This window comes from Hemiscyllium ocellatum, chromosome 5 (assembly GCF_020745735.1).
Source record: "Hemiscyllium ocellatum isolate sHemOce1 chromosome 5, sHemOce1.pat.X.cur, whole genome shotgun sequence".
Lineage (NCBI taxonomy): Eukaryota > Metazoa > Chordata > Chondrichthyes > Orectolobiformes > Hemiscylliidae > Hemiscyllium > Hemiscyllium ocellatum.
This window is the reverse complement of record NC_083405.1, coordinates 100,701,236-100,728,103: the sequence shown is the minus strand read 5'-3', so window position 1 is coordinate 100,728,103 and position 26,868 is coordinate 100,701,236. Positions and strand designations below refer to the sequence as shown.

At 42.4% G+C, this 26,868-nt stretch overlaps 1 protein-coding gene across 2 annotated transcripts in view; it reads right to left on the bottom strand.

Moving 5' to 3' along the window:
- Nucleotides 1–9,565: 9,565 nt before the first annotated feature.
- waca (WW domain containing adaptor with coiled-coil a) overlaps nt 9,566–26,868 on the bottom strand; it is a 128,035-nt gene continuing 110,732 nt past the window's right edge. Inside the window, exons 13-15 of one of the 2 annotated variants that reach the window (XM_060825041.1) lie at nt 25,033–25,116; nt 11,322–11,449; nt 9,566–10,538 (exon numbers count right to left, since the gene is read on the bottom strand). In XM_060825041.1, the coding sequence (XP_060681024.1) occupies nt 10,469–10,538; nt 11,322–11,449; nt 25,033–25,116 (282 nt within the window). In that variant the 3' untranslated portion in view covers nt 9,566–10,468. The remainder of the gene's footprint in view (nt 10,539–11,321; nt 11,450–25,032; nt 25,117–26,868) is intronic. The other variant, XM_060825043.1, reaches the window with a different exon arrangement.

The following is a 26,868-nucleotide window of genomic DNA, read 5'->3' as shown; positions in this document are numbered from 1 at the left end:
TTTAAGGCAAATAAATGCAGGCAACTTGTGTGAAGCATGACATCTACAAACATCAAAAACAATCAACTGATCTGCTTTGATAGTATTGAAGGCGGCAAACCATGAAGTCAGGTACAGTCAGGTTATGTCTCACAGCAGACATGCAATATACTTTTAAGTGCAACTCAGGATATCACTGTATCAGACCCCAGAGGTTCCCGGCCTTTTCAGTAACATGGCATGCTTGAACGAAACGAAATTCCACAGAACACCCATTTGTTAGAGCTGAACTGATTGCTCATAAACATCAAATTTACATGCTAGCAAGGGACATAGTGCACAGAACAATTTATCTATTTTCTTCTTAGACAAAAAGCTCAATTAAAAAAGGAACAAACAAACAAAAACCCATGCTACCATGGAAACATCTCCAGCCAAGCAAACCAGCCGAAAAAATATACACCTCTTCACTGAATATGTACTGTTTCTTCGCATCCTCAATCATTGCACGCGGTTAGGCCAAATGTTTGGACCTGTGCAGGGGCAAACGGATTTCTGATCTTCCACACATGCACAAGAATGAAGCGCTATGTATTGGGAATCTGAGAGAAGCAGTGCTGCTTCCAAAGAATTTTGCAGCATGTTTTTCACCTTGCTGCAGCACACCTGTCAAAGCGTGTTACCTTATGATCTAAATCTGTCTCCATCTCACCTGGGTTTCGTCTTCATGCTGTATCACACTCAGTAGGAAGCATGCTACAGTACAATTGAATTGCTTAGGTTGAACCCTACACAGATGTTCCTGTGTTTTTAAACTCCAAATGCAGATGTTGAGTGCTGCAGTAAGAGATTATAGGATTCTTCAGTGGTACGTGACCCACATCTCATATTTGTGTTACAGAAGCTAACAAATGTCTCAACATGCTAGTTACATTACATCGTAGAGTAGTGATGGTAGCATGATAGTAAGCACCAATAATTGCTTAGAAAAGAAACTCTAAAAATTAGATCATAAAATACTTGAATGACCAACTACATTGAAATACTTGTGGTGTCTCACCCTACCGCCATGCAGCTCATTCTGGAGACCCCCAAGGATCCATCTCTCATGATTTCTATTTCTTATCTCTATGTTGCCCGATAGCATCATCATCCAAAGGCACAGCATCATGTTTTCAAATGTACACTGAAAACCAAACCCCACCAGCATTTTCTCTCAACTGCTTCACTGTAAGTACATAACCAATTTGCTGTTTTGACATGCAAATTTGGATGAGAAATTGCTTCCAACTTTGCAAAAATTGAAATGATGCTTTCTTTCTCCACTTGAAATAACTACTCTGCAATCAACATAGTCTTTCTCCTAATGTAGACCTTCAGACAAAACAGACTGTTTACAACATTAGTGTTAATTTTGACCCCAAGATGTTCAATCACATATTATTCTATTTCATCTCCACATCACTGATCAACTTCATCAGTTGCAACTCAACTGCTGTTGAAAATGTCATTCATGAATGCCTTCATTACATCCTGTCTCAACTTTACCACCACCCCTCAATGTACATACTGGTACAAACTGAAGAAATAATAATAGAGAACCAGTGAATGGTAGAGAGTTAAATAAATACTTGGCATCAGTCTTCACAGGACTACATTGATCAGTAGCGTTCCAAAATATACTCAATGTCAATGATGATAGAGTCCACAGGGAGTACAGACACATTACAGAGAGTAAGCAAATACTTGGCAGGTGGAATATAATGTGGGAAAACGTTAGGTTGTAAACTCTGGCAGGGAGAAGAGTCAAAAGTGTGGTGCTGGAAAAGCACAGGATAGGCATATCCAAGCAAGAGAATCGACGTTTCGGGCATAAGTCCTTCATCAGGAATAATGCCCGAATAGTCAACTCTCCTGCTCCTCAGATGCTGCCTGACCCGATGCGCCTTTCCAGCACCACACTCTCAACTCTGATCTCCAGCATCTGCAGTCCTCACTTTCTCCCAGGGAGAATAGAAGAGTTGAATATTATTTAAATGGCAAAATAAGTTTTTCCTTAGTGAAGGGGATTAAAACTGCTCACTGTGTTCCAAGTATGCTCCAACCACTGCCTCCTATGGTTTCAGCTTGATCGCATGTTTTTACCTCATTCCCTTGGAAAGGAGCAACAATTTGCTTTCCCTATTTATCCACCAGGCACGGATACTAAATTTTTTGTGATTCATGTACGAGGACCTTGCAGTGTTTCTTCATTTATGTAATACTTTTAAATTACTCTTCCATATGCCATGCCAAAGTTCATAAACCCACATTTCCCCACATGAAAACTTCCTTAATAGATGGTTTTAAAAAGGATGCATTGTCGAACTTTGCATTTTAGCTTTAACAGTTTCCCACTATTTACCACCATACCTTTTGGTCAATTTATCAATCAACGTAGCCAGTTATCTCCTCATCGCTGTGCAACTAGGTTTGTTTAATTAGAAGATTTTTGCTTGTGATCAAAAACTTCAAAACTTAATCAGTAGTATCACACTTTCACAGTAGATCTTTCACTATAAACATGCTAATCAATCATGCCTTGATACAGAACGGAAGATATGAAATAGCTTTTCTTAAGAGTGTGGTCAATCCAAATGCTTTAGGAAACTGCAACAACATTCTACAAACACATTTTATGGACAATACTTGCTAAATTATAGTTTTAGAGTCATATAGCACAGAAACAGACCCTTCCGTCCAACCAGCCTAGGTTGACAATAATATCGAATGAAACTGGTTTGGCCTACATCCCACTAAATCTTTCTTATTCATATACTTGTAAAAATGTCTTTTAAATGTTGTAATTATACCCACATCCACCACTTCCTCTGGACTTCCATTCCTCGGATGTTCATTCCGCACACTAACCACTCTGTAAAAAAGTTGCCCTTCTATCCTTTTCACATTTTTCTCCTCAGCTTATAAATATGTTGTCTTGAAATTCCCCACCCTCAGAAAAAGACGCCTGCCATTCATCTTATTCATCTCCTTTACAACCTTAAGGTCACTCCTCAACCTCCTAAGCTCTAGTGAAAAAAAAGTCCCAGCCAATTCAGCCTCTCCTTATAACTCAAACCCTCCATTCCTGGCAACATCTTGGTAAATCTCTTCGGAACCCTCTCCAGCTTAATAACATCCTTCCAATAACAGGACAACTGGAATGGACACAGTACTCCAGAAGAGGCTTCATCAATATCCTGTTCAATCTCAACAATAATGTCGCAACTCAAACTCAAAACGTCTGAGCAACGAAAGCAAGTGTGCTAAAAACTTTAACTACACTACCGATGTGTGACACAAATGTCAAAGAACTATGTACCTGAACCCTGGGTCTCTGTTCTACGCTACCTAAAAGGTCCTACTTTTAATTGTATAAGCCCTCTCTTTGTTTTACCAAAATGTAATACCTCATTTATCCAAATGAAACTTCATCTGCCATTCTTCAGCCCGTTAACCAACCTGTTCAAGATCCCTTTGTAATTCAAAGTTTGGGAGAAGATTTGCAGCTCGGGTGCTCGATGTTGTGGTTCGATTCACCGAGCTGGAAATTTCTGTTGCAGATGTTTCGTCCCCTGTCTAGGTGACATCCCCAGAGCTTCGGAGCCTCCTGTGAAGCGCTTCTGTGATCTTTCCTCCAGCATTTGTAGTGGTTTGAATCTGCTGCTTCTGGTAGTCAGTTCCAGTTGTCCACTGCAGTGGTCAGTACATTGGATCCAGATCGATGTGCTTACTGATTGAATCTATGGATCAGTGCCATGCCTCTAGGAATTCCATGGCTGTTCTCTGTTTGGCTTGTCCTATAATAGTCGTGTTGTCCCAAAGGACTAGCCACACTACCATACATCAGGAACATTTCCGAACTGACAGCCAGACTACTGCGACCACTAGGACTCATAACAGCACACACACCAACAGCCACTCTCAGACAACTCACCAGGACGAAGGACCCGATACCCAGCATGAGCAAAACCAACGTAGTGTACAAAATCCCATGCGAGGACTGCACAAAACACTACATAGAACAAACAGGAAGACAGCTAACGATCCGCATCCATAAACACCAACTAACCACGAAACGACACGACCAGTTATCCTTAGTAGTCACACGCAGATGACAAGCGACATGAATTCGACTGGGACAACACGACTATTATAGGACAAGCCAAACAGAGAACAGACAGGGAATTCTGAGAGGCATGGCACTCACCCACAGATTCAATCAATAAGCACATCGACCTGGACCCAAAATACCGACCACTACAGCGGACAGCTGAAACTGACAACTAGAAGCAGCAGATTCAAACCACTACAAATGCAGGAGGAAAGATTACAGAAGCGCTTCACAGGAGGCTCCCAAGCACTGAGGATGTCACCTAGACAGGGGACGAAACGTCTGCAACACAAATTCCCAGCTCGGCCAACAGAACCACAACATCCATTTGTAATCTTAGATAACCTTATTCACTGTCCACTATACCACCAAGTTAGGGTGCAAAGTTATAACCATGCTTCCTATATTCTCATCCAAATCAGTTGTATAAATGACAAGCAAGAGTGGAACATCACTGGTCATGGGCCTCCAGTCCAAAAAACCACCCTCTGTCTCCTGTCATTAAGCCAATTTTATATTCAATTGACAAGCTGACCCTGAATCACATGTGATATAACTTCACACATTAGTCTATCATTCAGAATCTTATCAAGGGCTTTACTAATATCCAAGTAAACAATGTCTACCACTCTCAATCCTCTCAGTTTCTTCCTCAGTCCCAGTCTGTTTACATTCTTCACACCTATTACATTTTCTCTTCTCCAATTTTCAATAATAGTGCATGAAATAGTCATTCCAATGGTATAACATCTCTTGGGGAGCTTATTAATTACTCCCACAAACTTTTTCTGACTTTTGCTATTCCAAAATCACCACCCATTTTAATTTTATTTTGTGATCTTTGAGCCCAGATCGTTCCTAATGTCCTGGCACTCTTCTCGATTCTCAGATCTATGTTTACTCCTATTATGCTGTTTTTTAAAAAATAATGTGCACCTCAGAATATTTATTTCCCAACTTCGTTCCTTAGCTTGGTGACAAAGATAACAACTCACGGGCTAATGTGCGACAAATTCACAATTATACATTATGTATAGTGCACTCACAATGCAACAGCCAAGTGAGTGTCCTTCCTCTATGAGGTTTGCCAGCGTGTCTCATTTGTGGAGTACCGAAGACTCTCTCCCAAGTTGCAACACGAACTATAACAAATTAAACATTCCAACCCAAGAAAGTGATAAATCAGCATGCAAATACATCTAAGCATGTAGGCAAATGATCTAACAACTGCTGTAACAAAACACTTGACACAAATAATGACAATGCAATGCCAGAAAGGTGCTGCAATTTATGCATATTGAATTTGAAATCTAGTCGACACAAAAGCATCCTGATTAGGATTCTAAGAATACCAGAGCATATAATTGATGTGCAAAGTCAAACTCAGCAAGTGAAATTCATTTAATATATTGTAAGGCACTCAAAATGTACAAATTGCAGATAGAATCAGAGAGATGCACAGCATGGAGACTCTGGCCCATGCCGACCAGATATCCTAAATAAATCTAGAACCATTTACCAGCATTGGCTCATATCCCTCTGTATCCTTTCTCTTCATATACCCATCCAAATACCTTTTAAATGTTATAATTGTACCAGTCTCCACCACTTCGTTTAGCAGCTCATTTCATACATCCACCACCCTCAGCATGAAAACGTTACATCTCAGGTCCTTTTTAAATGCTCCCCTCTCTGAACTTCAACCTATGCCCTAGAGCTTTGGACTCCCACATGCCAAGGAAAAGACCTTAGCTATTTATCCTATCCACATTCCTCATAATTGTATAAACCTCCAAGGTCACTCCTCAGTTTCTGACACTCAAGGGAAAATAGCCCCAAGTCTATTCAGCTTCGCCAGATAGTTCAAACCCTCAAACCATCCTTTTCTGAACCCTTTCAAGTTTCAGAACATTTTTCCAATAAGGAGATCAGAATTGCACACAATATTCCAAAAGTGGCCAAAGCAATGTTCTGTACAGCTGCAACATCATCTCCCAACTCCTGTACTCAATCCTCTGACCAATAAAGAAAGCATACCAAACACCTTCTTCAATAACTGGTCTACCTGAGACTCCACTTTCAAGGTTCTATGAACCTGCAGTCCAAGGTCTCTTTGTTCAGCAAAACTCACCAGGACTTTACCACTAAGTGTACAAGTCCTGCCTAATTGGCCTTTCCAAAACACCTCACTTAACTAAACTCCATCTGCCACTCCTTGGCCCATCTGATCAAGATCCTGTTGTAGTCTGAGGTAATCTTCCTCACTGTCCACTTCACCTCCAAGTTTGGTGTCACCTACACAATTACCAATCCTCTCCACGTTCACACCCAAATCATTAAAAAAAATGACAAATCGCAGACCCAGCACCAATCACAGGCTTCCAGTTTGAAAGCAATCTTTAACCCCCATCAGGGATTGATCAACTTAGGTGTTTTACAACTCCAGCAACTCCTCCACCAAAACATGGATTTTTTTCAAGATGTCACCATTTATTTCCCCACGTTATCTATCTTCCATATCCTTCTCCACAGTAAACTCATTTAGTATGTCCCGTATCTCTTGCAGTTCCACACATAGACAGCCTTGCTGATCTTTAAGGGGCCTTAGTCTCTCCCCTGCTACTCTTTAGTCTTTAATGTATTTGTAAAATCCCTTTGAATTCTCCTTAACCCTAAATGCCAAAGCTATTTCATGTCCTTTTTTTGCTCTCCTGATTTCCCTCTTAAATATACTTCTACTGCCTTCATATTCTTCAAAGTATTCACTCGATCCCTGGTGTCTATACCAGACATATGCTTCCTTCTTAATCTTTACCAAAACCTCAATTCCTCTTGGCATCCAGCACTCCCTACACTTATCAGCCTTGCCTTTTACCCTCAGTTATATGCTTTCTAGTTACCACATTTTTGAAGGCTTCCATTTTCTAGCCGTCCCTTTACCTGCAAAGATCCACCCCCAATTAACTTTTGAAAGTTATTGTTGACAGTGTGGTGCAGGAAAGACACAGCAGGTCAGACAGCATCGAGGAGCAAGAGAATCAATCTTTCAGGAATAAGATAAGTTTTTGCCGAAAACGTTCAAAATTAGCCTTCCGCCAATTTCGAACTTCAACTTTTAGAGCCGGTCTATCCTTTCTAATCACTACAGAAGAACCTCAATTATCTGAATTTCGGATTATCCAGCAAATCGCAATGTTCCAGTGCTTGGCTAAACAGTGTTATGCAGTCCTTCGATTACCTGAACAAAATACTCCCTTCACGAGGCATTTGGATAATCAAGGTTCCTCCATTTTAAAAATAATATAATGATAGTCGTTGGCCCCAAAGTGCTTCCCCCCCCCACCCCCAAACCCGCCACCCACCATATCTCAGTCACGTGCCCTGCTTTATTGCCCAAAAGTAGATCAAGTATTACACCTTCTCAAGTAGGTACATCCACATACTGAATCAGAAAATGTTCCTGTACACACTTAAATGTCTCTCCATCCAAGCCCTTAACACTATGGCAGTCCCAGTCTATGTTTGGAAAGTTAAAATTCCCTACCATAACCACCCTATTATTCTTACAGATAACAGAGATCTCCTTACAAATTTATTTCTCAATTTCCCTCAGACTATTAGGGGGTCTATTATACAATCCCAATAAGGTGATCAATCCCTTTCTTATTTCTTAGTTCCACCCTAATAACTTCCATGGATATATTCCTAGGAATATCCTCCAAAGTACAGCTGCAATGTTGTCCCTAATCAAAAAGGCCATTTCCCCTCCTCTTTGCCCACCTTTCTATAGCATCTATATTATGGAACATGAAGCTATCAGGCCTGCTCATTTGTGAGCCATCTTTCTGCAATCACTATGATGCCCCAGTCCCATGCTCCTAATTATCTCCTGAGTTCAGTTACCTGACCCGCTCAGGGAAATCTCATATGGAAGGGAGGACTGCATTGGTGCTGTAGTGAAATTAAGTCAGAGTAGGTGTGATGACCTCTCAATTGTAGAGCTCAACAATGAAGAATGTTTTGTTCTCATATCTCTATCTGTCCACAACTGAAAAAAGGTGTTACGGTCAAAACCTTGCACTCTTTGCTAACCCAAATTAACATGAGCATTTTTATTTTTAAAATCTACAAAGCAAAAGAATCAGGCAACAAAAGCATTTTAATAACTAAAAGAATCATATTAATATACTTCCAGTTATATCATTTTCAGAAGCCAAAACTCAAAGAGAATACTTTGTAAAATTGGTGACAACTGATGTAACTTGCTCAAAAAAGGCAGTGCACCAATATTTCAAAGCTCATTTTCAAAAAAATGAAATGACTAAACTCCTATTTGAATATACTCAACATAGGTAAACTATTAGTACATAAACCTTTCTGCACAGTGGTGTTCAAAACACATGATAATGAGAAAATAAAATAAAAACTTTTGAACTGGCAGGTTGAAAGACGTAACTGATGACTTTCAGTAATGTCTAACCAAACAAAATACCATGACAGGTCCAGGCAAAACAATAAGAAGACCCAAATGCCTACTGAACAGAAGCAATTTATTAAAATTAGATCAACTGAGTAACAATAGATCAATTGAAGTAGTAAGAATCTAATTATTACTCATGCCTTTGTTGAATGTGAATGAACAATAAAGCCTATTAACTAAAATGACAGTCATGTCAGACTCAGTGGGCACATATATACTTTGATACAAAGTATCATTTGCAAATAAGCTAATACTTAGAACAAGTTAACTACAAATTAATAATCCTTCATAAAAAAAATTTCAAATGTTAAATTTCTTCTAACATACCAAAACTCCTGTTCAAGACATAAATAAAATTAAGTGCCAGTATGAGAAATGCTGGAAAGCGAATAAATGTCCAAGGCATTATTAGTTGAAACCAAACAAAAAAGATTTGCTTAATAAACCGTGGCAAATTCCAAGTATACCTACATAGAAAAAAACAGCATAACCAGTGGTAGCATAGTTTTATTTTTCATATACTTTAGGAAACAATATACAAAGCTGAGCTTCACCACCATTTTCCTATAATGGTCGTGTGCTCAAGTTACACAGTTCTTGCGTATTGTGATGGCAAAAGAACAGCAGTCAGCACCTTACTTGCACAGTTAGCTACAACACAAATAACCTTCAAATTAAATGTGTAATTATAGCAATACAGGTAAACCGAAACTTTGCACAAGCCATTACAGGCAAAGAACCCAAAATCCTTGCTGAAATTCTTGTTTTAGTCACTAAATTACTTATGAAAAAAAATTCTTTCATCCATATTTGCACAAATTACTGCTTCTTGAAAGCTAGAGTTCTATACAAAGAAAAACAAGCTTCCAACAAGGATTACTCCCAATCAGGTTTGCTAGAGCAGTTCAGCTTCCTATATGCAGCAGCTGAATAAAAAGAAGGGTACCCAGTGCTTTAAACAACAAAAGTTTATTATATTTACATACATCTTTGCATGACTGACCGGCTTTCTTGCATCGTCAACAATGTTAGCAAATAACATTGGGCTTCTGTCACTATTTTTTGAGTGGCTTCTGCCGCTTAATAAATACACACATGCCCTGTATCAATCTTTCCCCACTGCCATTTTTTGTTTTAAAACAGGGCACAAATGCAAATACATAGCAATTAGGTAGGCATACAAGAAATCAATTTGTACTTTACCTACTGCAACAATCTGTTTTTTTTCCATACAACAGTACTTCACTTATAAACTGCTGTACAGAGGAATGAAAAGTTGGTGAACCCAAATGCCTCGATCACAATGTCTTAAGAAAAAAAAACTGAAATTGCCTTGCAATGAAGAAAGCTGTCTGCAGAGCTGCTCCTGACTGGGTCTGTGGAATCTGAAGGTGCTCCATGCTAATTGGTGTACTGACCAAACTGTTCCAGTTGTTGCAGCCTGTGATTCACACTGGCTGGTGCCAGGATTCTAGGAAATGCGTATCACTGAATGATGAAAATTACCAAAGCTAGTTTGCAGACAAGTTAACATGTAAAAGGCTAGGTATTTAGCCACCTCAGCATTGATTAGTTCAGATGTCAAAGCTCTGATACACATGGCTTCCCATGGCTTCACTCTACAAAACATATTTACAACGTGAAGGATACATCTACAAGAAATCTACATTTCAAGGGTTTACAAATCAACCACTTATCTCCCCTGAATCAGAACCCTTCTTTATTCCCCTCCCAATCCACCCCTTTGCCCAGCCCACGGTCCAAAGCCTTCTCAAACGCAGCTCAAATTTTGTTTAAGACTGGGCAAACGTTTACAGTCCCTGGCTTTAAACCATGTGCAATTTCTTCACAAGTCCTCACACCATAAAGGAATTTTGATTCTTCAGTTTTTCAAGTTCTTTAATTTGTTGTCTCAAAAACAGTATCCTGGAAAAAGGGGGAGAAAACAGTCACGACATTGACATGTTCTAACACCAAAACTTAAACTCCAGTCAAAATGAAAGAAACTGTAGATATTGTGTAATATCTTTCTTGCATGCTTTCATTGAAATTTAATCCTATGATCTCATTTAAATACCTGAAACTGAGAGTTTTTGGAACAAATTATTTATGGAGTTTCACGAATGTCTTAATTCCACCACAGAAACAAAGTCATCTTGGCAGCATTAAATGTTTCAGTTAATACTCCAACACTTATTTTGAAGAAAGATTCACTTTCAACCAACTCTACTCTTTAACAGAAATCAACATTTTTCTTCTAAAATTCACATATTCAACAGACATATAGAATCAAATGCTGCATAAACAGAAATCAATAACTCTTCCCTCTTTGTTCTGCTTTGCTAGGCAAAGAGGAGCCTATACAAGGTAGACCTGCTGAAAAGGAAATCTAGGCTTCAAAGTTAAGTGGGTAGGGTTTTCCTTGCCCAACTTTCACCCCCGCCCTACAAGGTTAAAGCTGAACTGGCAATTTACAAGTTACACTGCACTGATCAAAGCCATTGCCTTAGATGTGCATTCACATTTTAGTTTTAACAAAATTAATTAATTACCATCTGTAATCCTATTTTCTTACTATTGCATTGGCCCAAGTACATTTAGGACAAAATTAGAATTATTGACAGCTACGCTAAATCTGGCAACATCCAACGGAGTTGAAATTTGCAGCATTCTGGGACTCAATTAATCCTGCACTGAAGAGTTTCTTACCTTTGCTCACGCAAAGTTGCTTGAATTTCACATACCCGAACCAATGACCTTAAATTTTTAAGCTCAGTACAAATTTCAGATATGTGAATACTTCCCATGTTGTGTGCTTCTTCTCTCAGTCGAGATGCCTAAACATAAAATTAAAAAGCAAATAAATAGGTATCGAAGATCTGAAATAACAGGAACAAGAACAAATAGTCCAACTTTCTAAACATTAACATATGCTCAACTCAAAAATAGTAAATTGTGTTGAGCTAACCTATTATTCATTATCCCTCCACCCCTCAATGAAACACAGTATTTTGTATGAGGTCGTAAACATTTGTGAGAAATTTCTAGACATACACACAGATGCATGCACACGTGCACACATACACACTGCAAGATCTTGTGAAGTTGCAGAGCAGGAGGTTTATAAAACGAATCCAGGAATGAAGGACTTGTGTTTGTGGAGAGATTGTGGATGGGCTCCTAACAGCAAAAATGCTCATGGGAAGATGCCTAAGAGGTACAAAAATTACAATATCTTTCTATAATGATAACGAGGATAAACAAACAACAATCAAATGGCAAAATAGTGAAAGATAAAGCTTTTTTTAATGCAATATATCATCTGGAATGCACTGTCTGAAAGAGTTGTGGAAACAGAATAAATAGGGATGTTCAAAGGTCAACTGATAATAGTTCTGCAAATTTTCAGTTTATTTATCAGAAAGGAAAGCAAGTGACATAAAGAACCAATATGGAAGAGATGAGCTTAATGGCATACTTCGGTACTGTATGATCCCACGCAAGATTTATTCCAAATCTTGTCTCTCATTAATAATTAATTTAACTCCATAGCTGGTATATTTTTCATTCCAATTCAGCAGCATACTGTTTTGATGTTGGAAATAAAAAGGAGTTTCCTGGTTTACTGAAGAATTGCAGATGCTAGAAATTTGAATAAAAACAGAAATTGCTGGAGAAACTCAACAGTTCTGGCGTCATCTGTGTAGTGAAAAGCAGAGTTTTTTTCTTGAGCTCAATGACCCTTCTTCAATCCCTGCAAGCTAGTCAATCCCCTATCCTTGTTAGCATGTTATGTCACGTCATTTTCTGCAATAACTTTTAATTTGGAATCTTATCAAATATCTTCAGAAAACCCAAGTACAGAACAATCTAACCTTTAACCTAATTGCCAGTTCATGTTGGATGATTCCATGCTCTTATAAGTGCCCTTATACAAGTTAATTACTCGACTTAGACCTATGCTCATCTCCTGCTGATTGAACGCATATTGTGATATTTGCTACCTTGGGATGCTTTCACCACAATCATGTTAATTAATCCTGTCTTGTTTCACACTAACACCCCTAGCACAGACTGCTTCCTGGATTGTTCCAGTACATACTGTTGTGAGAAACGATCACTAAAACATTCCGTGATCTCCTCATACAGGCTCCCTTTGTTCACCTGATCCTTCCAGTACACGCATAATAAAATCCTTCATTACAATCGCTGAAAATTTCTAAAAAGTTTCCAATTGGTGAGATTATTACTCGGGGACCTGCAACTGAATCACTCAAGTGATCTCTGGTCTTTACTAGTTCTCATCTCTACCTAATTTACTTCAGTTCCAACCTTGTCATTTCCATTTTTCACCGCCAGTTTAAGTGCTTTGTCCACATCTTTATCTGCCATCTGGAATCCCACCTTCTTGTCATGAATTTGGATCTCCAGTCGCTTAAATTTTCCCTCATGTTTGGTCACGCTTCAACTGTAACTACATATTAACTTATCCCTTGGAGTAAGCGATTTCTCCTCTATTTCCACCAAGCCAAAATGCTGCATTAGTTCTTCAAGTATCTGTTGTCTTAGTTTTCACTAATTCCACAAATACTGCTTTTGTCACATTTTGTGAAATCATTTCAACTAATTCTATGAAATACAAGGCAGTTATAAATGCTTCTAATGACACCCTATTATTAAATGTAAACCAGGCATTTGCCCTTTTATCTCTGATCACTTAAACTTACATTATCCATGATATTTGGAACAAGGACAAACTCTCAAACTTAGCCACAAAATGTAAACATTCAATTAATATACCAAAACACCCAACTGTCTGATGCAAGGGGGGGAATAGACACACCAGGGGAAGAGAGGGGAAGGGAGTGGGAGAGAAACTAGGTCAGAGCAAGGGGGGGGGGGTGGAACTAGGACAGAGCAAGGGGGGTGCAATCTAGGAGAAAGCGAGGGGGTGGAATCCGGGAAGGGAGGGGAATCTAGGACAGACCGGGGGTGTGGGGAGAGAACTGGGACGGGGGGGATCTAGGACAGAGCTGGGGAGGCATCTGGGACAGAGTAAAGGGGGAAGGGGGAGGAATCCGGGACAGAGCGAAGGGGGAGGAATCCGGGACAGAGCGAAGGGGGAGGAATCCGGGACAGAGCGAAGGGGGAGGAATCCGGGACAGAGCGAAGGGGGAGGAATCCGGGACAGAGCGAAGGGGGAGGAATCCGGGACAGAGCGAAGGGGGAGGAATCCGGGACAGAGCGAAGGGGGAGGAATCCGGGACAGAGCGAAGGGGGAGGAATCCGGGACAGAGCGAAGGGGGAGGAATCCGGGACAGAGCGAAGGGGGAGGAATCCGGGACAGAGCGAAGGGGGAGGAATCCGGGACAGAGCGAAGGGGGAGGAATCCGGGACAGAGCGAAGGGGGAGGAATCCAGGACAGAGCGAAGGAGGAGGAATCTAGGACAGAGCGAAGGGGGAGGAATCTAGGACAGAGCGAAGGGGGAGGAATCTAGGACAGAGCGAAGGGGGGGGATCTAGGACAGAGCGAAGGGGAGAGGAATCTAGAACAGAGCGAAGGGGAGAGGAATCTAGGACAGAGTGAGGGGGGGAATCTAGGACAGAGTGGGGGGGGAATCTGGGAAGGGAGGGGAATTTAGGACAGAGCGAGGGTGGGGGTGGGGAGAGAACTGGGACAGAGAGGAGGGGGTCTAGGACAGAGGAGAAAGTGAGGTCTACAATTGCTAGAGATCAGAGCTGAAAATGTGTTGCTGGAAAAGCACAGGTCAGGCAGCATCCAAGGAACAGGAAATTCGACGTTTCGGGCATAAGCCCTTCATCAGGAATGAGGAAAGTGTGCCCAGCAGGCTAAGATAAAAGGTAGGGAGGAGGGACTTGGGGGAGGGGCGATGGAGATGTGGTAGGTGGAAGGAGGACAGAGCTTGGGAGGGGGTGGATCTAGGACACCTCAGGAAAGACATACTGGCACTGGAGCATGTCCAACGGAGATTCACATGGATGATCCCTGGAATGGTAGGTCTAACATATGAGGAACGGCTGAGGATCCTGGGATTGTATTCATTGGAGTTTAGAAGATTAAGGGGAGATCTAATAGAAACTTACAAGTAAATATATGGCTTGGAAAGGGTTGACGCTAGGAAATTGTTTCCGTTAGGAGAGGAGAGTAGGACCCGTGGACACAACCTTAGAAATGCGGATACATTTCTTCAGCCAGAGAGTGATGGGCCTGTGGAATTCATTGCCGTGGAATGCAGTGGAGGCCGGGACGCTAAATGTCTTCAAAACAGAGATTGATAAATTCTTGATGTCACAAGGAATTAAGGGCTATGGGGAGAATGCGGGTAAGTGGAGTTGAAATGCCCATCAGCCATGATTGAATGGTGGAGTGGACTCGATGGGCTGAATGGCCTGACTTCCACTCCTATGTCTTATGGACAGACTGAGGGGAGGGTGGGGGAACTAGGACAGAGCGAGGGGCAGTTAGGGAGAGTACAAGGACAGAATGGGGGGGGGGAAAACTTAGACAGAGCGGGGGGGGAGGAATCTAGGACAGGAGCTGGGGGACATCTGGGACAGACCGAGTGGGGGGAATGCAGGACAAAGCGAGGGAGGGGGCAGATCTAGGACAGAGCGAGGGGGGGGGAACTAGGACAGAGCAAGGGGGGATAACAAGGACAGGTTGGGGGGTGGGGGGGAGAAAGCGAGGACAGAGCGAGGGAGGGGAAGTGAGGACAGAGCGGGGGGGTAGGTAGGGAGAGTACTAGGACTGAGTTGGGGGGGCATCTGGGACAAAGCGAGTGGGGGGGAAAGAGGAAAATCGAGGACTGAGCGAGGCGGGGGGATCTAGGACAGAGCGGGGGGGGGGGGGAATCCAGGACAGAGCAAGGGGGGGGGGGGGGGGGGGGGGGGGGGGGAGAATCCAGGACAGAGCGAGGGGGGGATAACAAGGAAAAGCGAGAGGGGGGATACCAAGGACAGAGCGATGGGGGGAGGAATAACAAGGACAGAGCGAGGGGTAGGTGGGGGGCATCTGGGACAAAGCGAGGGGTGGGGAGGAAACAGAGGACTGAGCGAGGGGGGGAGAAGTCGAGTACAGAGCAAGGGGGGGGAAATCGAGGACAGAGCAAGGCGCGGGGGGAATCGATGACAGATCGGTGGGGGGATCGAGGACAGATCAGCAGCGGGGGGGGGGGAACTCGGACAGAGCAGGGGGTAGGTAGGGAGATTACTAGGACAGAACGGAGCGGACATAAGACAGAGTGGGGGGCATCTGGGAAAAACCAGGGAGGGAAATCGAGGACAGAGCGAGGTGGGGGTGGAAACTAGGACAGAGCAAGGGGTACGTAGGGAGAGTATGAGGACAGAACGGGTAGGGGGGGGGGAACTAGGACAGTGATGGGGGGCATCTGGGACAAAGCAACAGGGTGGGGGAATATCGAGGACAGAGTGAAGAGGGGGAAAATCGAGGACAGAACAGGGGGAGAAATCGAGGACAGAGCGGGGGGGGGGAAGAAATCGAGGACAGAGCGAGTGGGGGGGGAAATCGAGGACAGAGCGAGTGGGGGGGAATCGAGGACAGAGCGAGTGGGGGGGAAGCGAGGACAGTGCGAAGGGACGGATATCTAGGACAGAGCAAGGGGGTGGAAACTGGGACAGAGCGAGGGGGGTAAACTAGGATAGAGAGCGGTTCAAAATCTATGACAGATCGGTGGGGGGATCGAGGACAGATCAGCAGCGGGGAGGGGGAACTCGGACAGAGCAGGGGGTAGGTAGGGAGATTACTAGGACAGAACGGAGCGGACATAAGACAGAGTGGGGGGCATCTGGGAAAAACCAGGGAGGGAAATCGAGGACAGAGCAAGGGGGGAAAACGAGGACAGAGCGAGGTGGGGGTGGAAACTAGGACAGAGCAGGGGGTACGTAGGGAGAGTATGAGGACAGAACGGGTAGGGGGGGAACTAGGACAGTGATGGGGGGCATCTGGGACAAAGCAACAGGGTGGGGGAATATCGAGGACAGAGTGAAGAGGGGGAAAATCGAGGACAGAACAGGGGGAGAAATCGAGGACAGAGCGAGGGGGGGGGGGAAAGAAATCGAGGACAGAGCGAAGGGGGGGAAATTGGACAGAGCGGATGGGGGGGGAACTTGGACAGAGCGGGGATGGTAGGGAGAGTACGAGGACAGAACGGCGGGGGGAACTAGAACAGAGATGGGGGCATCTGGGACAAAGCGGGGGGGGGAATATCGAGGAGGGGGCGGGGAAATAGAGGACAGAGCGAGGGGGGAAATCTAGGACAGAGCTGGGGGTAGGTAGGGAGAGTACTAGGACTGAGCTGGGGGGGGAGCACCTGCGACAAAGCGGGGGGGGGGAAATTGAGGACAGAACAGGGGCATGTAGGACAGAGTGGGGGGGGGATTCTTGGACAGAGCGAGGGGGACATCGGGGACAGCGAGTGTGGGGGGAATCTAGGACAGAGCGGGGGGGGGAAACTAGGACAGAGTGAGGGGGGAAATCTAGAACAGAGCAAGGGTGTGGAAACTGGGACAAAGCGGGGGGGGGAAGAAAACTAGGATGGGGGGAATCTCGGACAGAGCTGGGGGGCATCTGGGACAGAGCGAGTGGGGGAATCTAGGACAGAGCGGGGGGGCATCGGGGACAGAGTGGGGGGTGGTGGAATCTAGGATAGAGTGAGGGGGTGAACTAGGACAGAGCTGGGGGGGTAACCTAAGAGCGAGAGTGGGGGAAATCAAGGACAGAGCAAGGGGGGGGGGGGAAATCTAGACAGAGCGAGGGGGGGGATCTAGGACAGAGCGAGGGGGGTTCTAGGATAGAGCAAGGGGGTGGAACTAGGACAGAGTGAGGGGGATCAGAGTGGGGGGGGGGGAGAACTCGGACAGAGCGGGGGGGTAGGTAGGGAGAGTACTAAGACAGAGCGAGGGGGCAATCTGGGACAAAGCGAGGGGGGGTAATCTAGGACAGAGTTGGGGTAGGTGGGGGGCGAATTCTAGGGCAGAGCAAGGGGGCGAAATCTAGGACAGAGCGAGGGGGCGAAATCTAGGACAGAGCGAGGGGGTGGGGGAATCTACGATAGAGCGAGGGGGCGGAACTAGGAAAGAGTGAAGGTGGGGATCTTGGACAGACCGGGGAAGGGGGCGAGAACTTTGACAGTGCGGGGCGGGGAGGGAACTCGGACAGAGCGAGGCCAGTGGCGGCGGGACGAGACAAAGCAAGGGAATAGAAGTCACAGTGGGGATGGGAGAACCACAGAGGGAGACTGAGATAAGCAACCAGCTTCTGGGTGTTTATTGCTGCAAATGTGTTGCTGGTCAAAGCACAGCAGGTTAGGCAGCATCTCAGGAATAGAGAATTCGACGTTTCGAGCATAAGCCCTTCATCAGGAATAAGAGAGAGAGCCAAGCAGGCTGAGGTAAAAGGTAGGGAGGAGGGACTAGGGGGAGGGGCGATGGAGGTGGGATAGGTGGAAGGAGGTCAAGGTGAGGGTGATCAGTGAGAGAGGGACTCACTCAAATCCTTGTAGAGGGAGGAAGAGAGCTTCTTCAAGGAAGGCATCCTTGTAAGAGGATTCGCAGTAGGTTAAAATCTTTACTCTGGGTGTTTATTACTGTTTTGTATTTCCCTCATACGTTGTTAGGTGCATGAGAAGTTGCAGCCAGAGAGAAAGAAAATCACTAAGTTGTTATTCTGCTGAGCTCTTCTGAATCCACAACAGATGGCGCCAATTTTTCAGCAAAATCTAACATGTTCACACATGCAGTTAGCTTCACTTACGTTTTCACAACTCATTGCATATTCACCCTTCCAAAAGCAGTGCCAATTTTCCTCATTTTAGTCCAATCCAAAAAGAAAAAGACGTGGTCTTTTGATAACAATAAACACAGCAACTAATTACAAGCACAGTAACCCAGTAACCTTGCAGCAATATGATCACAACCATGTCCTTTGAGGGAGAACCATTGGCCAAGACAACAGAAGTATCTCCCTGGCCCTTATTCAAAATAATGCCAAATAATATTTTATGCCCAAAGGGTCAAATACGGCTCGTCAGGAAAATGACACTTCAGACAGTATTGCATCTGCTCTGCTCTGTATTGGAGTGTCAGCATTGATCTTTGTATGCAGATCTCTTTTTTCCCCCAAAGAGGTCAACCCCACCCCCCTCCCCCAACATTTGCATTCAGAGGTTATAGTACCTCCTGCAATTGTCCAACATACTTGACATTCTTGCACATTGATTGAGAGCAGGGACTGCAGTGTGGATGAATAAAATGACTAATACACTGTGGTGCAGGGAACCATTTCGTGGGGGGGGGGGGGAAAGAGACGAAAATGAAATGTACTTCTACAAGGAATCCGTACAGTTAAGCTGACTCTTTGCAGTCTAGAAGTGAGTCCAAAGACTATATTGGTTGGTCAGTGTGAGGGTATCCAGTTGTTGTTTTGCACATGTATCACCTACATTGTTGCTTCCAAAGAGAGAGAGAGATTCTATGGGAATTAAATAACTGAGTAAATTAATAAATAGAACCACAAAGTAATAATTCAAATGATACCAGAGCCTCCAATAAATTGAAAAGAGGCATAGAAAATCAGATTTGGAAGTATATCTCAAATTGGTTTGATAGAAATGGATTTCAGTTCATAGTACCAGTGCTGGGGAAAATGGGAGTTGCATTATTGAGACTGTCTTCACATGGACAGTCTCCAAGTGAATCATAAATAATGAAAGAGAGAGGGCTTTAAACTAAAATAGTGCTGAAGGTGGGTCATATGACAGGAGATTTTCAAAGTTAAAGACAAAAGACAAGGCAAAAATGCAGGATAATACTTTACATATTGGTGACCAGAGTATGAAAGGGTCAGAGCTACAAAACATTAATGCACACCAAATATGGCCAGAGCATGGAAAAATAGTTTTCGAACCAAGGGGCAAAGGAGGTTTGGGTAAAGGAAGATTTTGAAATCCGAGGAGAAAAGTTGAGAATATTAAGGCAGATGAAAACAAGTTCAGTGAGAACAAAAATGGACAAAGAGTTTAACAGTAACAGTGAAGAGAGAAAAGTCCATACATAGACCAGTAGTGGAAAAAACAAACTGAAATCACTTTATATGAACCTAAAGCATTCACAATAGTAGACATGAACAAGTGCACTTCTCAAAATCGTAGGTTGCGACCCCCAGTCAGGAGGCCAACCAATGTTTTGGACCATAGGCTGCTGTATTACTCCAACCATGAGTTAACAAAAGGCCCCTTTAAATTTTAAAAAAACAGTGTAACTTGCTGATCTTTTTGTTCGGAAAACACCCAGTGAGGAACTAAGTGCTATTTACTTGAAAACCCAGGTGGATTAAATATCATTTTCCCTGCCACTCTCAGGACTCCATTTTTTCTTTTTCTTCCTCTACCTCTTCCCCAACTCTGCCACTCATCCCAACCACCACACCCATTCACCAACACTTGACAAAAATATTCACCAACTTGAACAAGGCTCCTAAGACAATATATTCCAAACCCATGACCCAAAGTACCAAGGAAGACAAAAACATCAGATTTACTGTTGGCAAGTCCCTCCCCAAGCCATACCAACCTTAATCGGAAAGTGTCACTCCTTCATGGTCACAAGGACTAATTCCAAAAACCACCTTTCCAACAGCATCATAGGTATAACTATTATTTAAGGTTTTAGCTGTTCAAAAAGTTCACCATAGAAATTCTCGGAACTTGTAACAAAGGCAATGCAATAGTTGTGTGGCACTTATCTTAATATTGACTGGGCTAACCAAATGAGAAAAATTGGTCCAGAAGACAATTTTGTAGAAAGTGTTCATGTTTTTCTGAACCACAAATGTTATGGAATAAACCAAGATGAAGATATTTTAGGCCAAATTTGTTCAATGAGACAGGGTGAATTAGCAATATTAAGAGTAAAAATCTACTGGGAAACAGTGATATAAAACAACTGAATTCCACAATGTTAAAAGTTGCTTTTTGAATTGCAAGCAGGAACCTTAAACTTGAAGAATGCCAGCAGCATGGGTAAACAGATAATAAGATATGGCAGTAAACAAACCATAGCAGAAATATTTAAAGAAATCATTTGAAATACTCAAAGAAAATAGATTCCAATGAAAAACAGAGACAAAGCAAAAAGATCCACCTGCGACTTGATACTATTTAAAGATTTTATAAAAATGAAAAATGTTTAGAAAAGTGAAGAATAATAGCAAGTCTAAGGATTGGGAGCATATTAAAAACCAAACGGCCATCAAAAAGTTGACAGATAGGGAAACAAAACAACAGGAAATTTCACAAGGAACATTAAACAGATTTTTTAAAAAATAGCTAGAGTTAACATAAATCTCTTAGAAGTAGAGACAAGAAAAATTATCAACGGTAGAGGAGACACATGAAACAATGTCCACCTTTGCGGCAGAAGACGAAGATTACATACCAGAAATAGAAAATGACCAGTGACTAATGAAAAAAAAGGTAGCTACGAGGAGAGAAAAAGTACTGGATAAATTTCAGGAATTAAAATCCCAAAAGATGCTAAGAATCTGACAGCCTAAGTCTTAAGGTCCGAAAGGATTGGCCGGCTATGACTTTACAAGATTCCCTAGACTCTGGAAAAGTCTCAGCAGATTGCAAAATGGCAAAGTTACTGTGCTATTCAATTAACAAGACACAGGAATCTGCAGGCCTGTCAGCAAGACAGCGGTCATGTGGAAAGTGAAATCAGGCAGTCTTCAGAATGCACTTAAAAAAGCATAGTATGATTATAAGTCAACATGGTTTTACAAAAAGAAAACCATTTGATAAATTCTCTCAGAAATTTGTCAATGTGATGAGTGGAGTGGATAAAAAGGGACTGGTGATTGCAATATAATTGTATTCCAAGAGGTGATAAAGTGACACACCAGGATGGTTAACACAGAAGGTAAGTGTATGGAATAAAAACACTTACAAAAAGACAGACCATAAGACAAAGGAAATAACAAAAGTAATAGGAGAGCCTATGCCATAACTCAAGAGGATCATGGCTGGTCTGATGACATTCTAAGTATATACTTTCCTGTCCTTTGTCCAAAACCTTCAATTCCATGATTGATGAAGAAATTATTTACCTCAGCCAGAAATATACACAAGGACTCTGACCTGACAACTGTCTGTGGCAAGCAGTTTGAAAGGCTCAATCCCCAGAGAGAAGAAATTTCTCCTCATCTCAGTCTTAAAATGGCACCCCCTAATTCTGAGACAGTACCCTCTGGTAACAGACTATAAGTTAAGGAGAAGCATTCTCTCAGTATCTACTCTGTCATACTATTTAAGAATCCTCTATGTTTCAATAAGATCACCTCTCATTCTTCTAAGTTCCAATAGTTAGGATCCCAGCCATCTTAGTCTTTGCTCATAAGACAATTCCTCCATATTGGTTTACAAACTTAAAAATCACACAACACCAGGTTATAGTCCAACAGATTTAATTGGAAGCACACTAGCTTTTGGAGTGCCGCTCCTTCATCAGGTGGTTGTAGAGCAGCGCTCCAAAAACTAGCGTGTTTCCAATTAAACCTGTTGGACTATAACCTGGAGTTGCGTGACTTTTAACTTTGTACACCTCAGTCCAACACCGGCATCTCTAAATCAGGCCTCCATATTGGGAAGATCCAAGTGAACCTTCACTGAACTGCCTCCGATAAAATAATATCTTGCCTTAATTAAGAGGACCAAAATGCTCTCAGTACTCCAGATGTGGTTTCACTACTGTACAGTTGCAGTATGACTGTCCAAACTTCAAATTCTATCAGCTACGGTGGGATTTGAACCTGGCTCCCAGAACATTTGCTGATTTTCTGAATTAATAGTCCAGTGATGATACCAAAAGGCTATCACCTCCCCATCACCTTTTTTCTCCATTGAGGTGGTCCGCCCAGCTGAGTTTCTCCATCATTCAGAAAATCTGATTTTCTTGAAATAAGGGCCAACATGTGAACAGCGCCAGGGATCTAGGTTCAATTCCACCATTGGAGCAACTGTCTGTGTTGAGTTTACACATTCTCCCTCTATCTGCGTGGGTTTCCTCCGGATGCTCCAGTTTCCTCCCACTGTCTAAAGATGTAGAAGCAAGGTGAATTAGCCCCAAGAAATGCAGGTTTACATGGTAAGGGTGTGCGTTTGGGTGGGATGCTCTTTGGAAGGTCGGTGTGGACCCAATGGGCCGAATGGCTGCTTCCACACTGAGGATTTTACAAACATTCTATTCGCCTACCTGATCACATGCTGCACCTGGATTTTAGCTTTGTGTTTCGTGTATAAGCACCTCCAACCAAATCCCTTTGCAGCTTTCAGTAGCTTTTCTCCATTTAAATATTCTGTGCTTTTGTTGTCCCTTCCAAAACAAGCAACTTGTCATTTTCCCACACGACATTCCATTTGCCAACTTTTTGCCCACGAACTTAATCAACATCTCTCTGTAAAACGTTTGCATTCCTGTCACAACCTAGCTTTTCAGCTATTTTTGTGTCATTTCAATTCTGCCTACAGTACATTTGCTTCCTTTAAGTCATTAATATATAGTGTAAACAGTTGCAGTCCCAGCACTGATCCCTGTGGAACCCCACTGGTTTGCAAGTTGCCAAACTGAATAAAAGCATCTCATCACAACAAGCTGTTTCCTGCCCATCAGCCAATTCTCTATATCAATGTATCACCTCCAACACCACAAGCTTTTATTTTATGACTTAGCTTTTGAAAGGTACTTTATCGAATATAACATATTTACTGGTTCCCCTCTATCCACTCTGAGTTCTTTGAAAAAGTCTCAACCAATCAGATGAGAGTTCCCCCCTTTCATGTATTCATGCCGATTTCCCAAATTTGCCACTATTACTGGTTTCATAATTGATTCCAATATTTGTTCAACAATAGATGGTAACTGATCTACTCTTGTCTTTTGCATCCATTCCTTTTTGAAAGAGTGTGACACATTGGCAATTTTCCAATCCGCCAGTGCTGCTCCGGAGTCCAAGGACTTTTAGAAAATTAGAACCAATTCATTCACTATTTCTGTAGCTACTTATTTTAGGATCCTAGGATGCAAACTAACAGAGGAGGGGATTTGTGTCAGTAACCTCTTTACTTTGCCTAATACTACTTCTCTAGTGATAATATTTAATACCTCCTCCTGTAATCTTTAATATTAATGGGATGTACAAACTATCTATCTTTCACCGTAAAGACTGATGCAAAATATCTGTTTAACTTCTCCTTACCATTTCCTTATTCACCACAATTACCTCATCAAATTGATTTTCTAAATGATGGAGAAATTCAGCTGGTCTGGCAGTCTCAATGGAGAGAAAAGGCAATGGGGAGGTGATAGTCTAGTGATAATACCAATAGGCTATCAATCCAGAATGTCAGCGAATGTTCTGGGAACCAGGTTCAAATCCCACCACAGCTGATGGAATTTGAATTCAATAAAGAAAATCTGAAATTAAGAATCTACTCATGACCATGAAACTGCTGTCAATATTTGGAAACCTGCCATTTGATTCGCTAATGACCTTCAGGGAAGGAAATCTACCATCCTCTCCTGGCTTGGCTTACATGACTGGACCCACAGCAATTTTGTCTACACTCAACTGCCCTCTGAAATGGCCCAGCAAGCCACTCAGTTCATGGGCAGCTTGGGACAGACAACAAATGTGGCTAGCCAGCTGTGTCCACGTTTCACGAAGGAATGAAAACAAGAAAAGGTTAATGGTGGAGTCCAATGTCATTGTTCTTCAAAATTGTCCATGGCATTGGGATAATATATTAGCACAGACAGAGAATTCATGAACAGAGAGAAAGCAGAGAATTAGGAGAAATGGAGGAAGGAAGATAGCAGTTTGTAACTGTGAAGTAAAGCAGGGATTTGCACAGGAACTTGAGTGATATTCATGAACTAGATAAGTAACAGTAATGTATCCAAGCTTGCTCACAACACAAAGCTAAGTGGGAATGCAAATTGAGAGAAGGGCACAAACAAATTACACAGGTACAGACAGTTTTTGTGGTTGGGCAACAATGTGACAGATGGAGAGTAATGTGAGGACATGAGATCATTCACTTTGGTCCTAAGAATACAAAAGCAGAATTTAAAAATAAAAGGTGCAGAACTTGTAAATGCTTCTGATCAGAGAACTGGATGCACTCAAACTGGAACAAAAAAAAGTTAGCATGCAGATACAGCATACAATTAGAAAGGCAACTGGCATTCTAGCTTTAATTGTAAGCAGATTAGAGTACAAGTATAAAGAAGTCTTGCTACAACTGTAGAGAGTTTCTGTCGAGAACACACATGGACTAATGCCTGCAATTACGATCCCATATTTAAGGAAGTATACACTTACACTGGAAGCAGTACAGCACAGATTCACCAGATTGGTCCATGGGATGACAGGGATGTCCCAATGATGACGGGCTGAATAAACTGGCTTCGTTTAGAAGAGGATTATCATTTGGGACCAAAATGAGAAAAGTGTGTCATCACTTAAAAGATCATGAACCTTTGGAATTCTCTATGTTGAATGGCTGTGGATATACTATAATTGAATATATTCAAGGCTGAAATATATAGTATTTTGGTCTCTCAATCAAAGGATATGCTGAGCCTGGAGCTACATGGACTTTAAGCCCAAGATCAGTCAAGATTATATCAAACTGCAGAGCAAGCTGATGGGCTATTTAGGCTGCCCTGATCCTATTTACGTTACAGTGCACAACCTCCCACTGATGCTTCCTGAAACTTCGACCCGAGTGCTGGATTTCACAGCTGATTTTACTCAATTGATATTTAAATACAGTATTATATAGCTGTAAAAATAAAATGGTACATTGCCAGGACATTTCCCATCCATACAAATAGCATGACAAAGCTCACCCAAGTAACTAATGCTCCAGGAGTATTCATACAATCTGTAAAATGAGTCTGCAACAATGGCATTAAGCAGCATCTGTCAACTAACAACCTGTTCATTAACACCCAGCTTGGGTTCCAGCAGATCTTACAGCTTTCAGAGAATCATTGAGGTCTACAGTACAGAAAAAAGGCCCAATGGTCCATTAAGTTTGCACCAATCAAAAATGTTGATACCTTCATTATTTCATTTTTCTTGATTTTTTACTTGAAACAGAGTTGAAGTCAAAATTTGACCTCAGAGCAGCAGCTTGATTTTAGGAGGGAAGAGGCAACAAACAATGTTTGCTTATGGGAATTGGCCTGGAAAGGATAACTGAAGGTTCATTATGGCCTTAAGAACATAACGCATAATTCAATACCAAGATGTTCTAGGCTCACAACAGGCAGCTGGCTGGATGCAGAATGGATCAACCTTGGGCAGAGTAGTGCTAGCTAGCCAATCTCACAGAACATTGAAAAGGAAACCACAAGTTGAACTGGTATCTTCTGTGTTTTGGGCAGAAGGCAGCGTGGCTGTGAAAGCTGCTGAACAAGGTTTTGGTTGCTCTCCAGTTATCAAATTACTGGAAGTTCTGAGCAAAGAACCCAAGAGGAAAAATCTGTGAAAGCTGCACTGACCGGCGACTTTGAAATTCAGGTAAGATATACAGTCCTATGTGCCTGTGAACAACATTATCTCAGGAGGGCAAGAATATTTAGCAACCATTCGAAAATGCTTAAGTGAACTGACCAGTTACAGCTTTTACCTTCTTTTACTCCTTATCTGTATTTGTCTGAGAACATGTGCGAGGGCCATGATCAAAGATGATTAGGTTGAAATCATATACATTAATTACCTTGCTGCTTAACTTTGCTCTACAAAAGTTACAGTAATGTTATTAATTTCTGTTTAAGCTACAAACTTGGTGTCTGATGTCTGTTATTCATAAAGTCTGGTTTGGAACAACAGAAATTTTGAAGAACGCTATTTTAATTTTACTGTGTTTTGCAATCCAGTGTTTGCAAGTCTTATTTGGTCTGGCTTGCTGTCCCTGTCATATAAAACAACCACCTAACCATTCTAACCCCATTCTAATTCTACACTTGTCCCATACCCTTGTATACCTTCGCATTGCAATCATGATTTGAAGATGCTGGCGTTGGACTGGGGCGTACAAAGTTAAAAATCACACAGCAGCAGGTTATAGTCCAACAGGTTTATGTGGAAACATAGCTTTCGAAACACAGCTCCTTCATCGGGCAATTTTGGAGAATAAGAATATAAGAC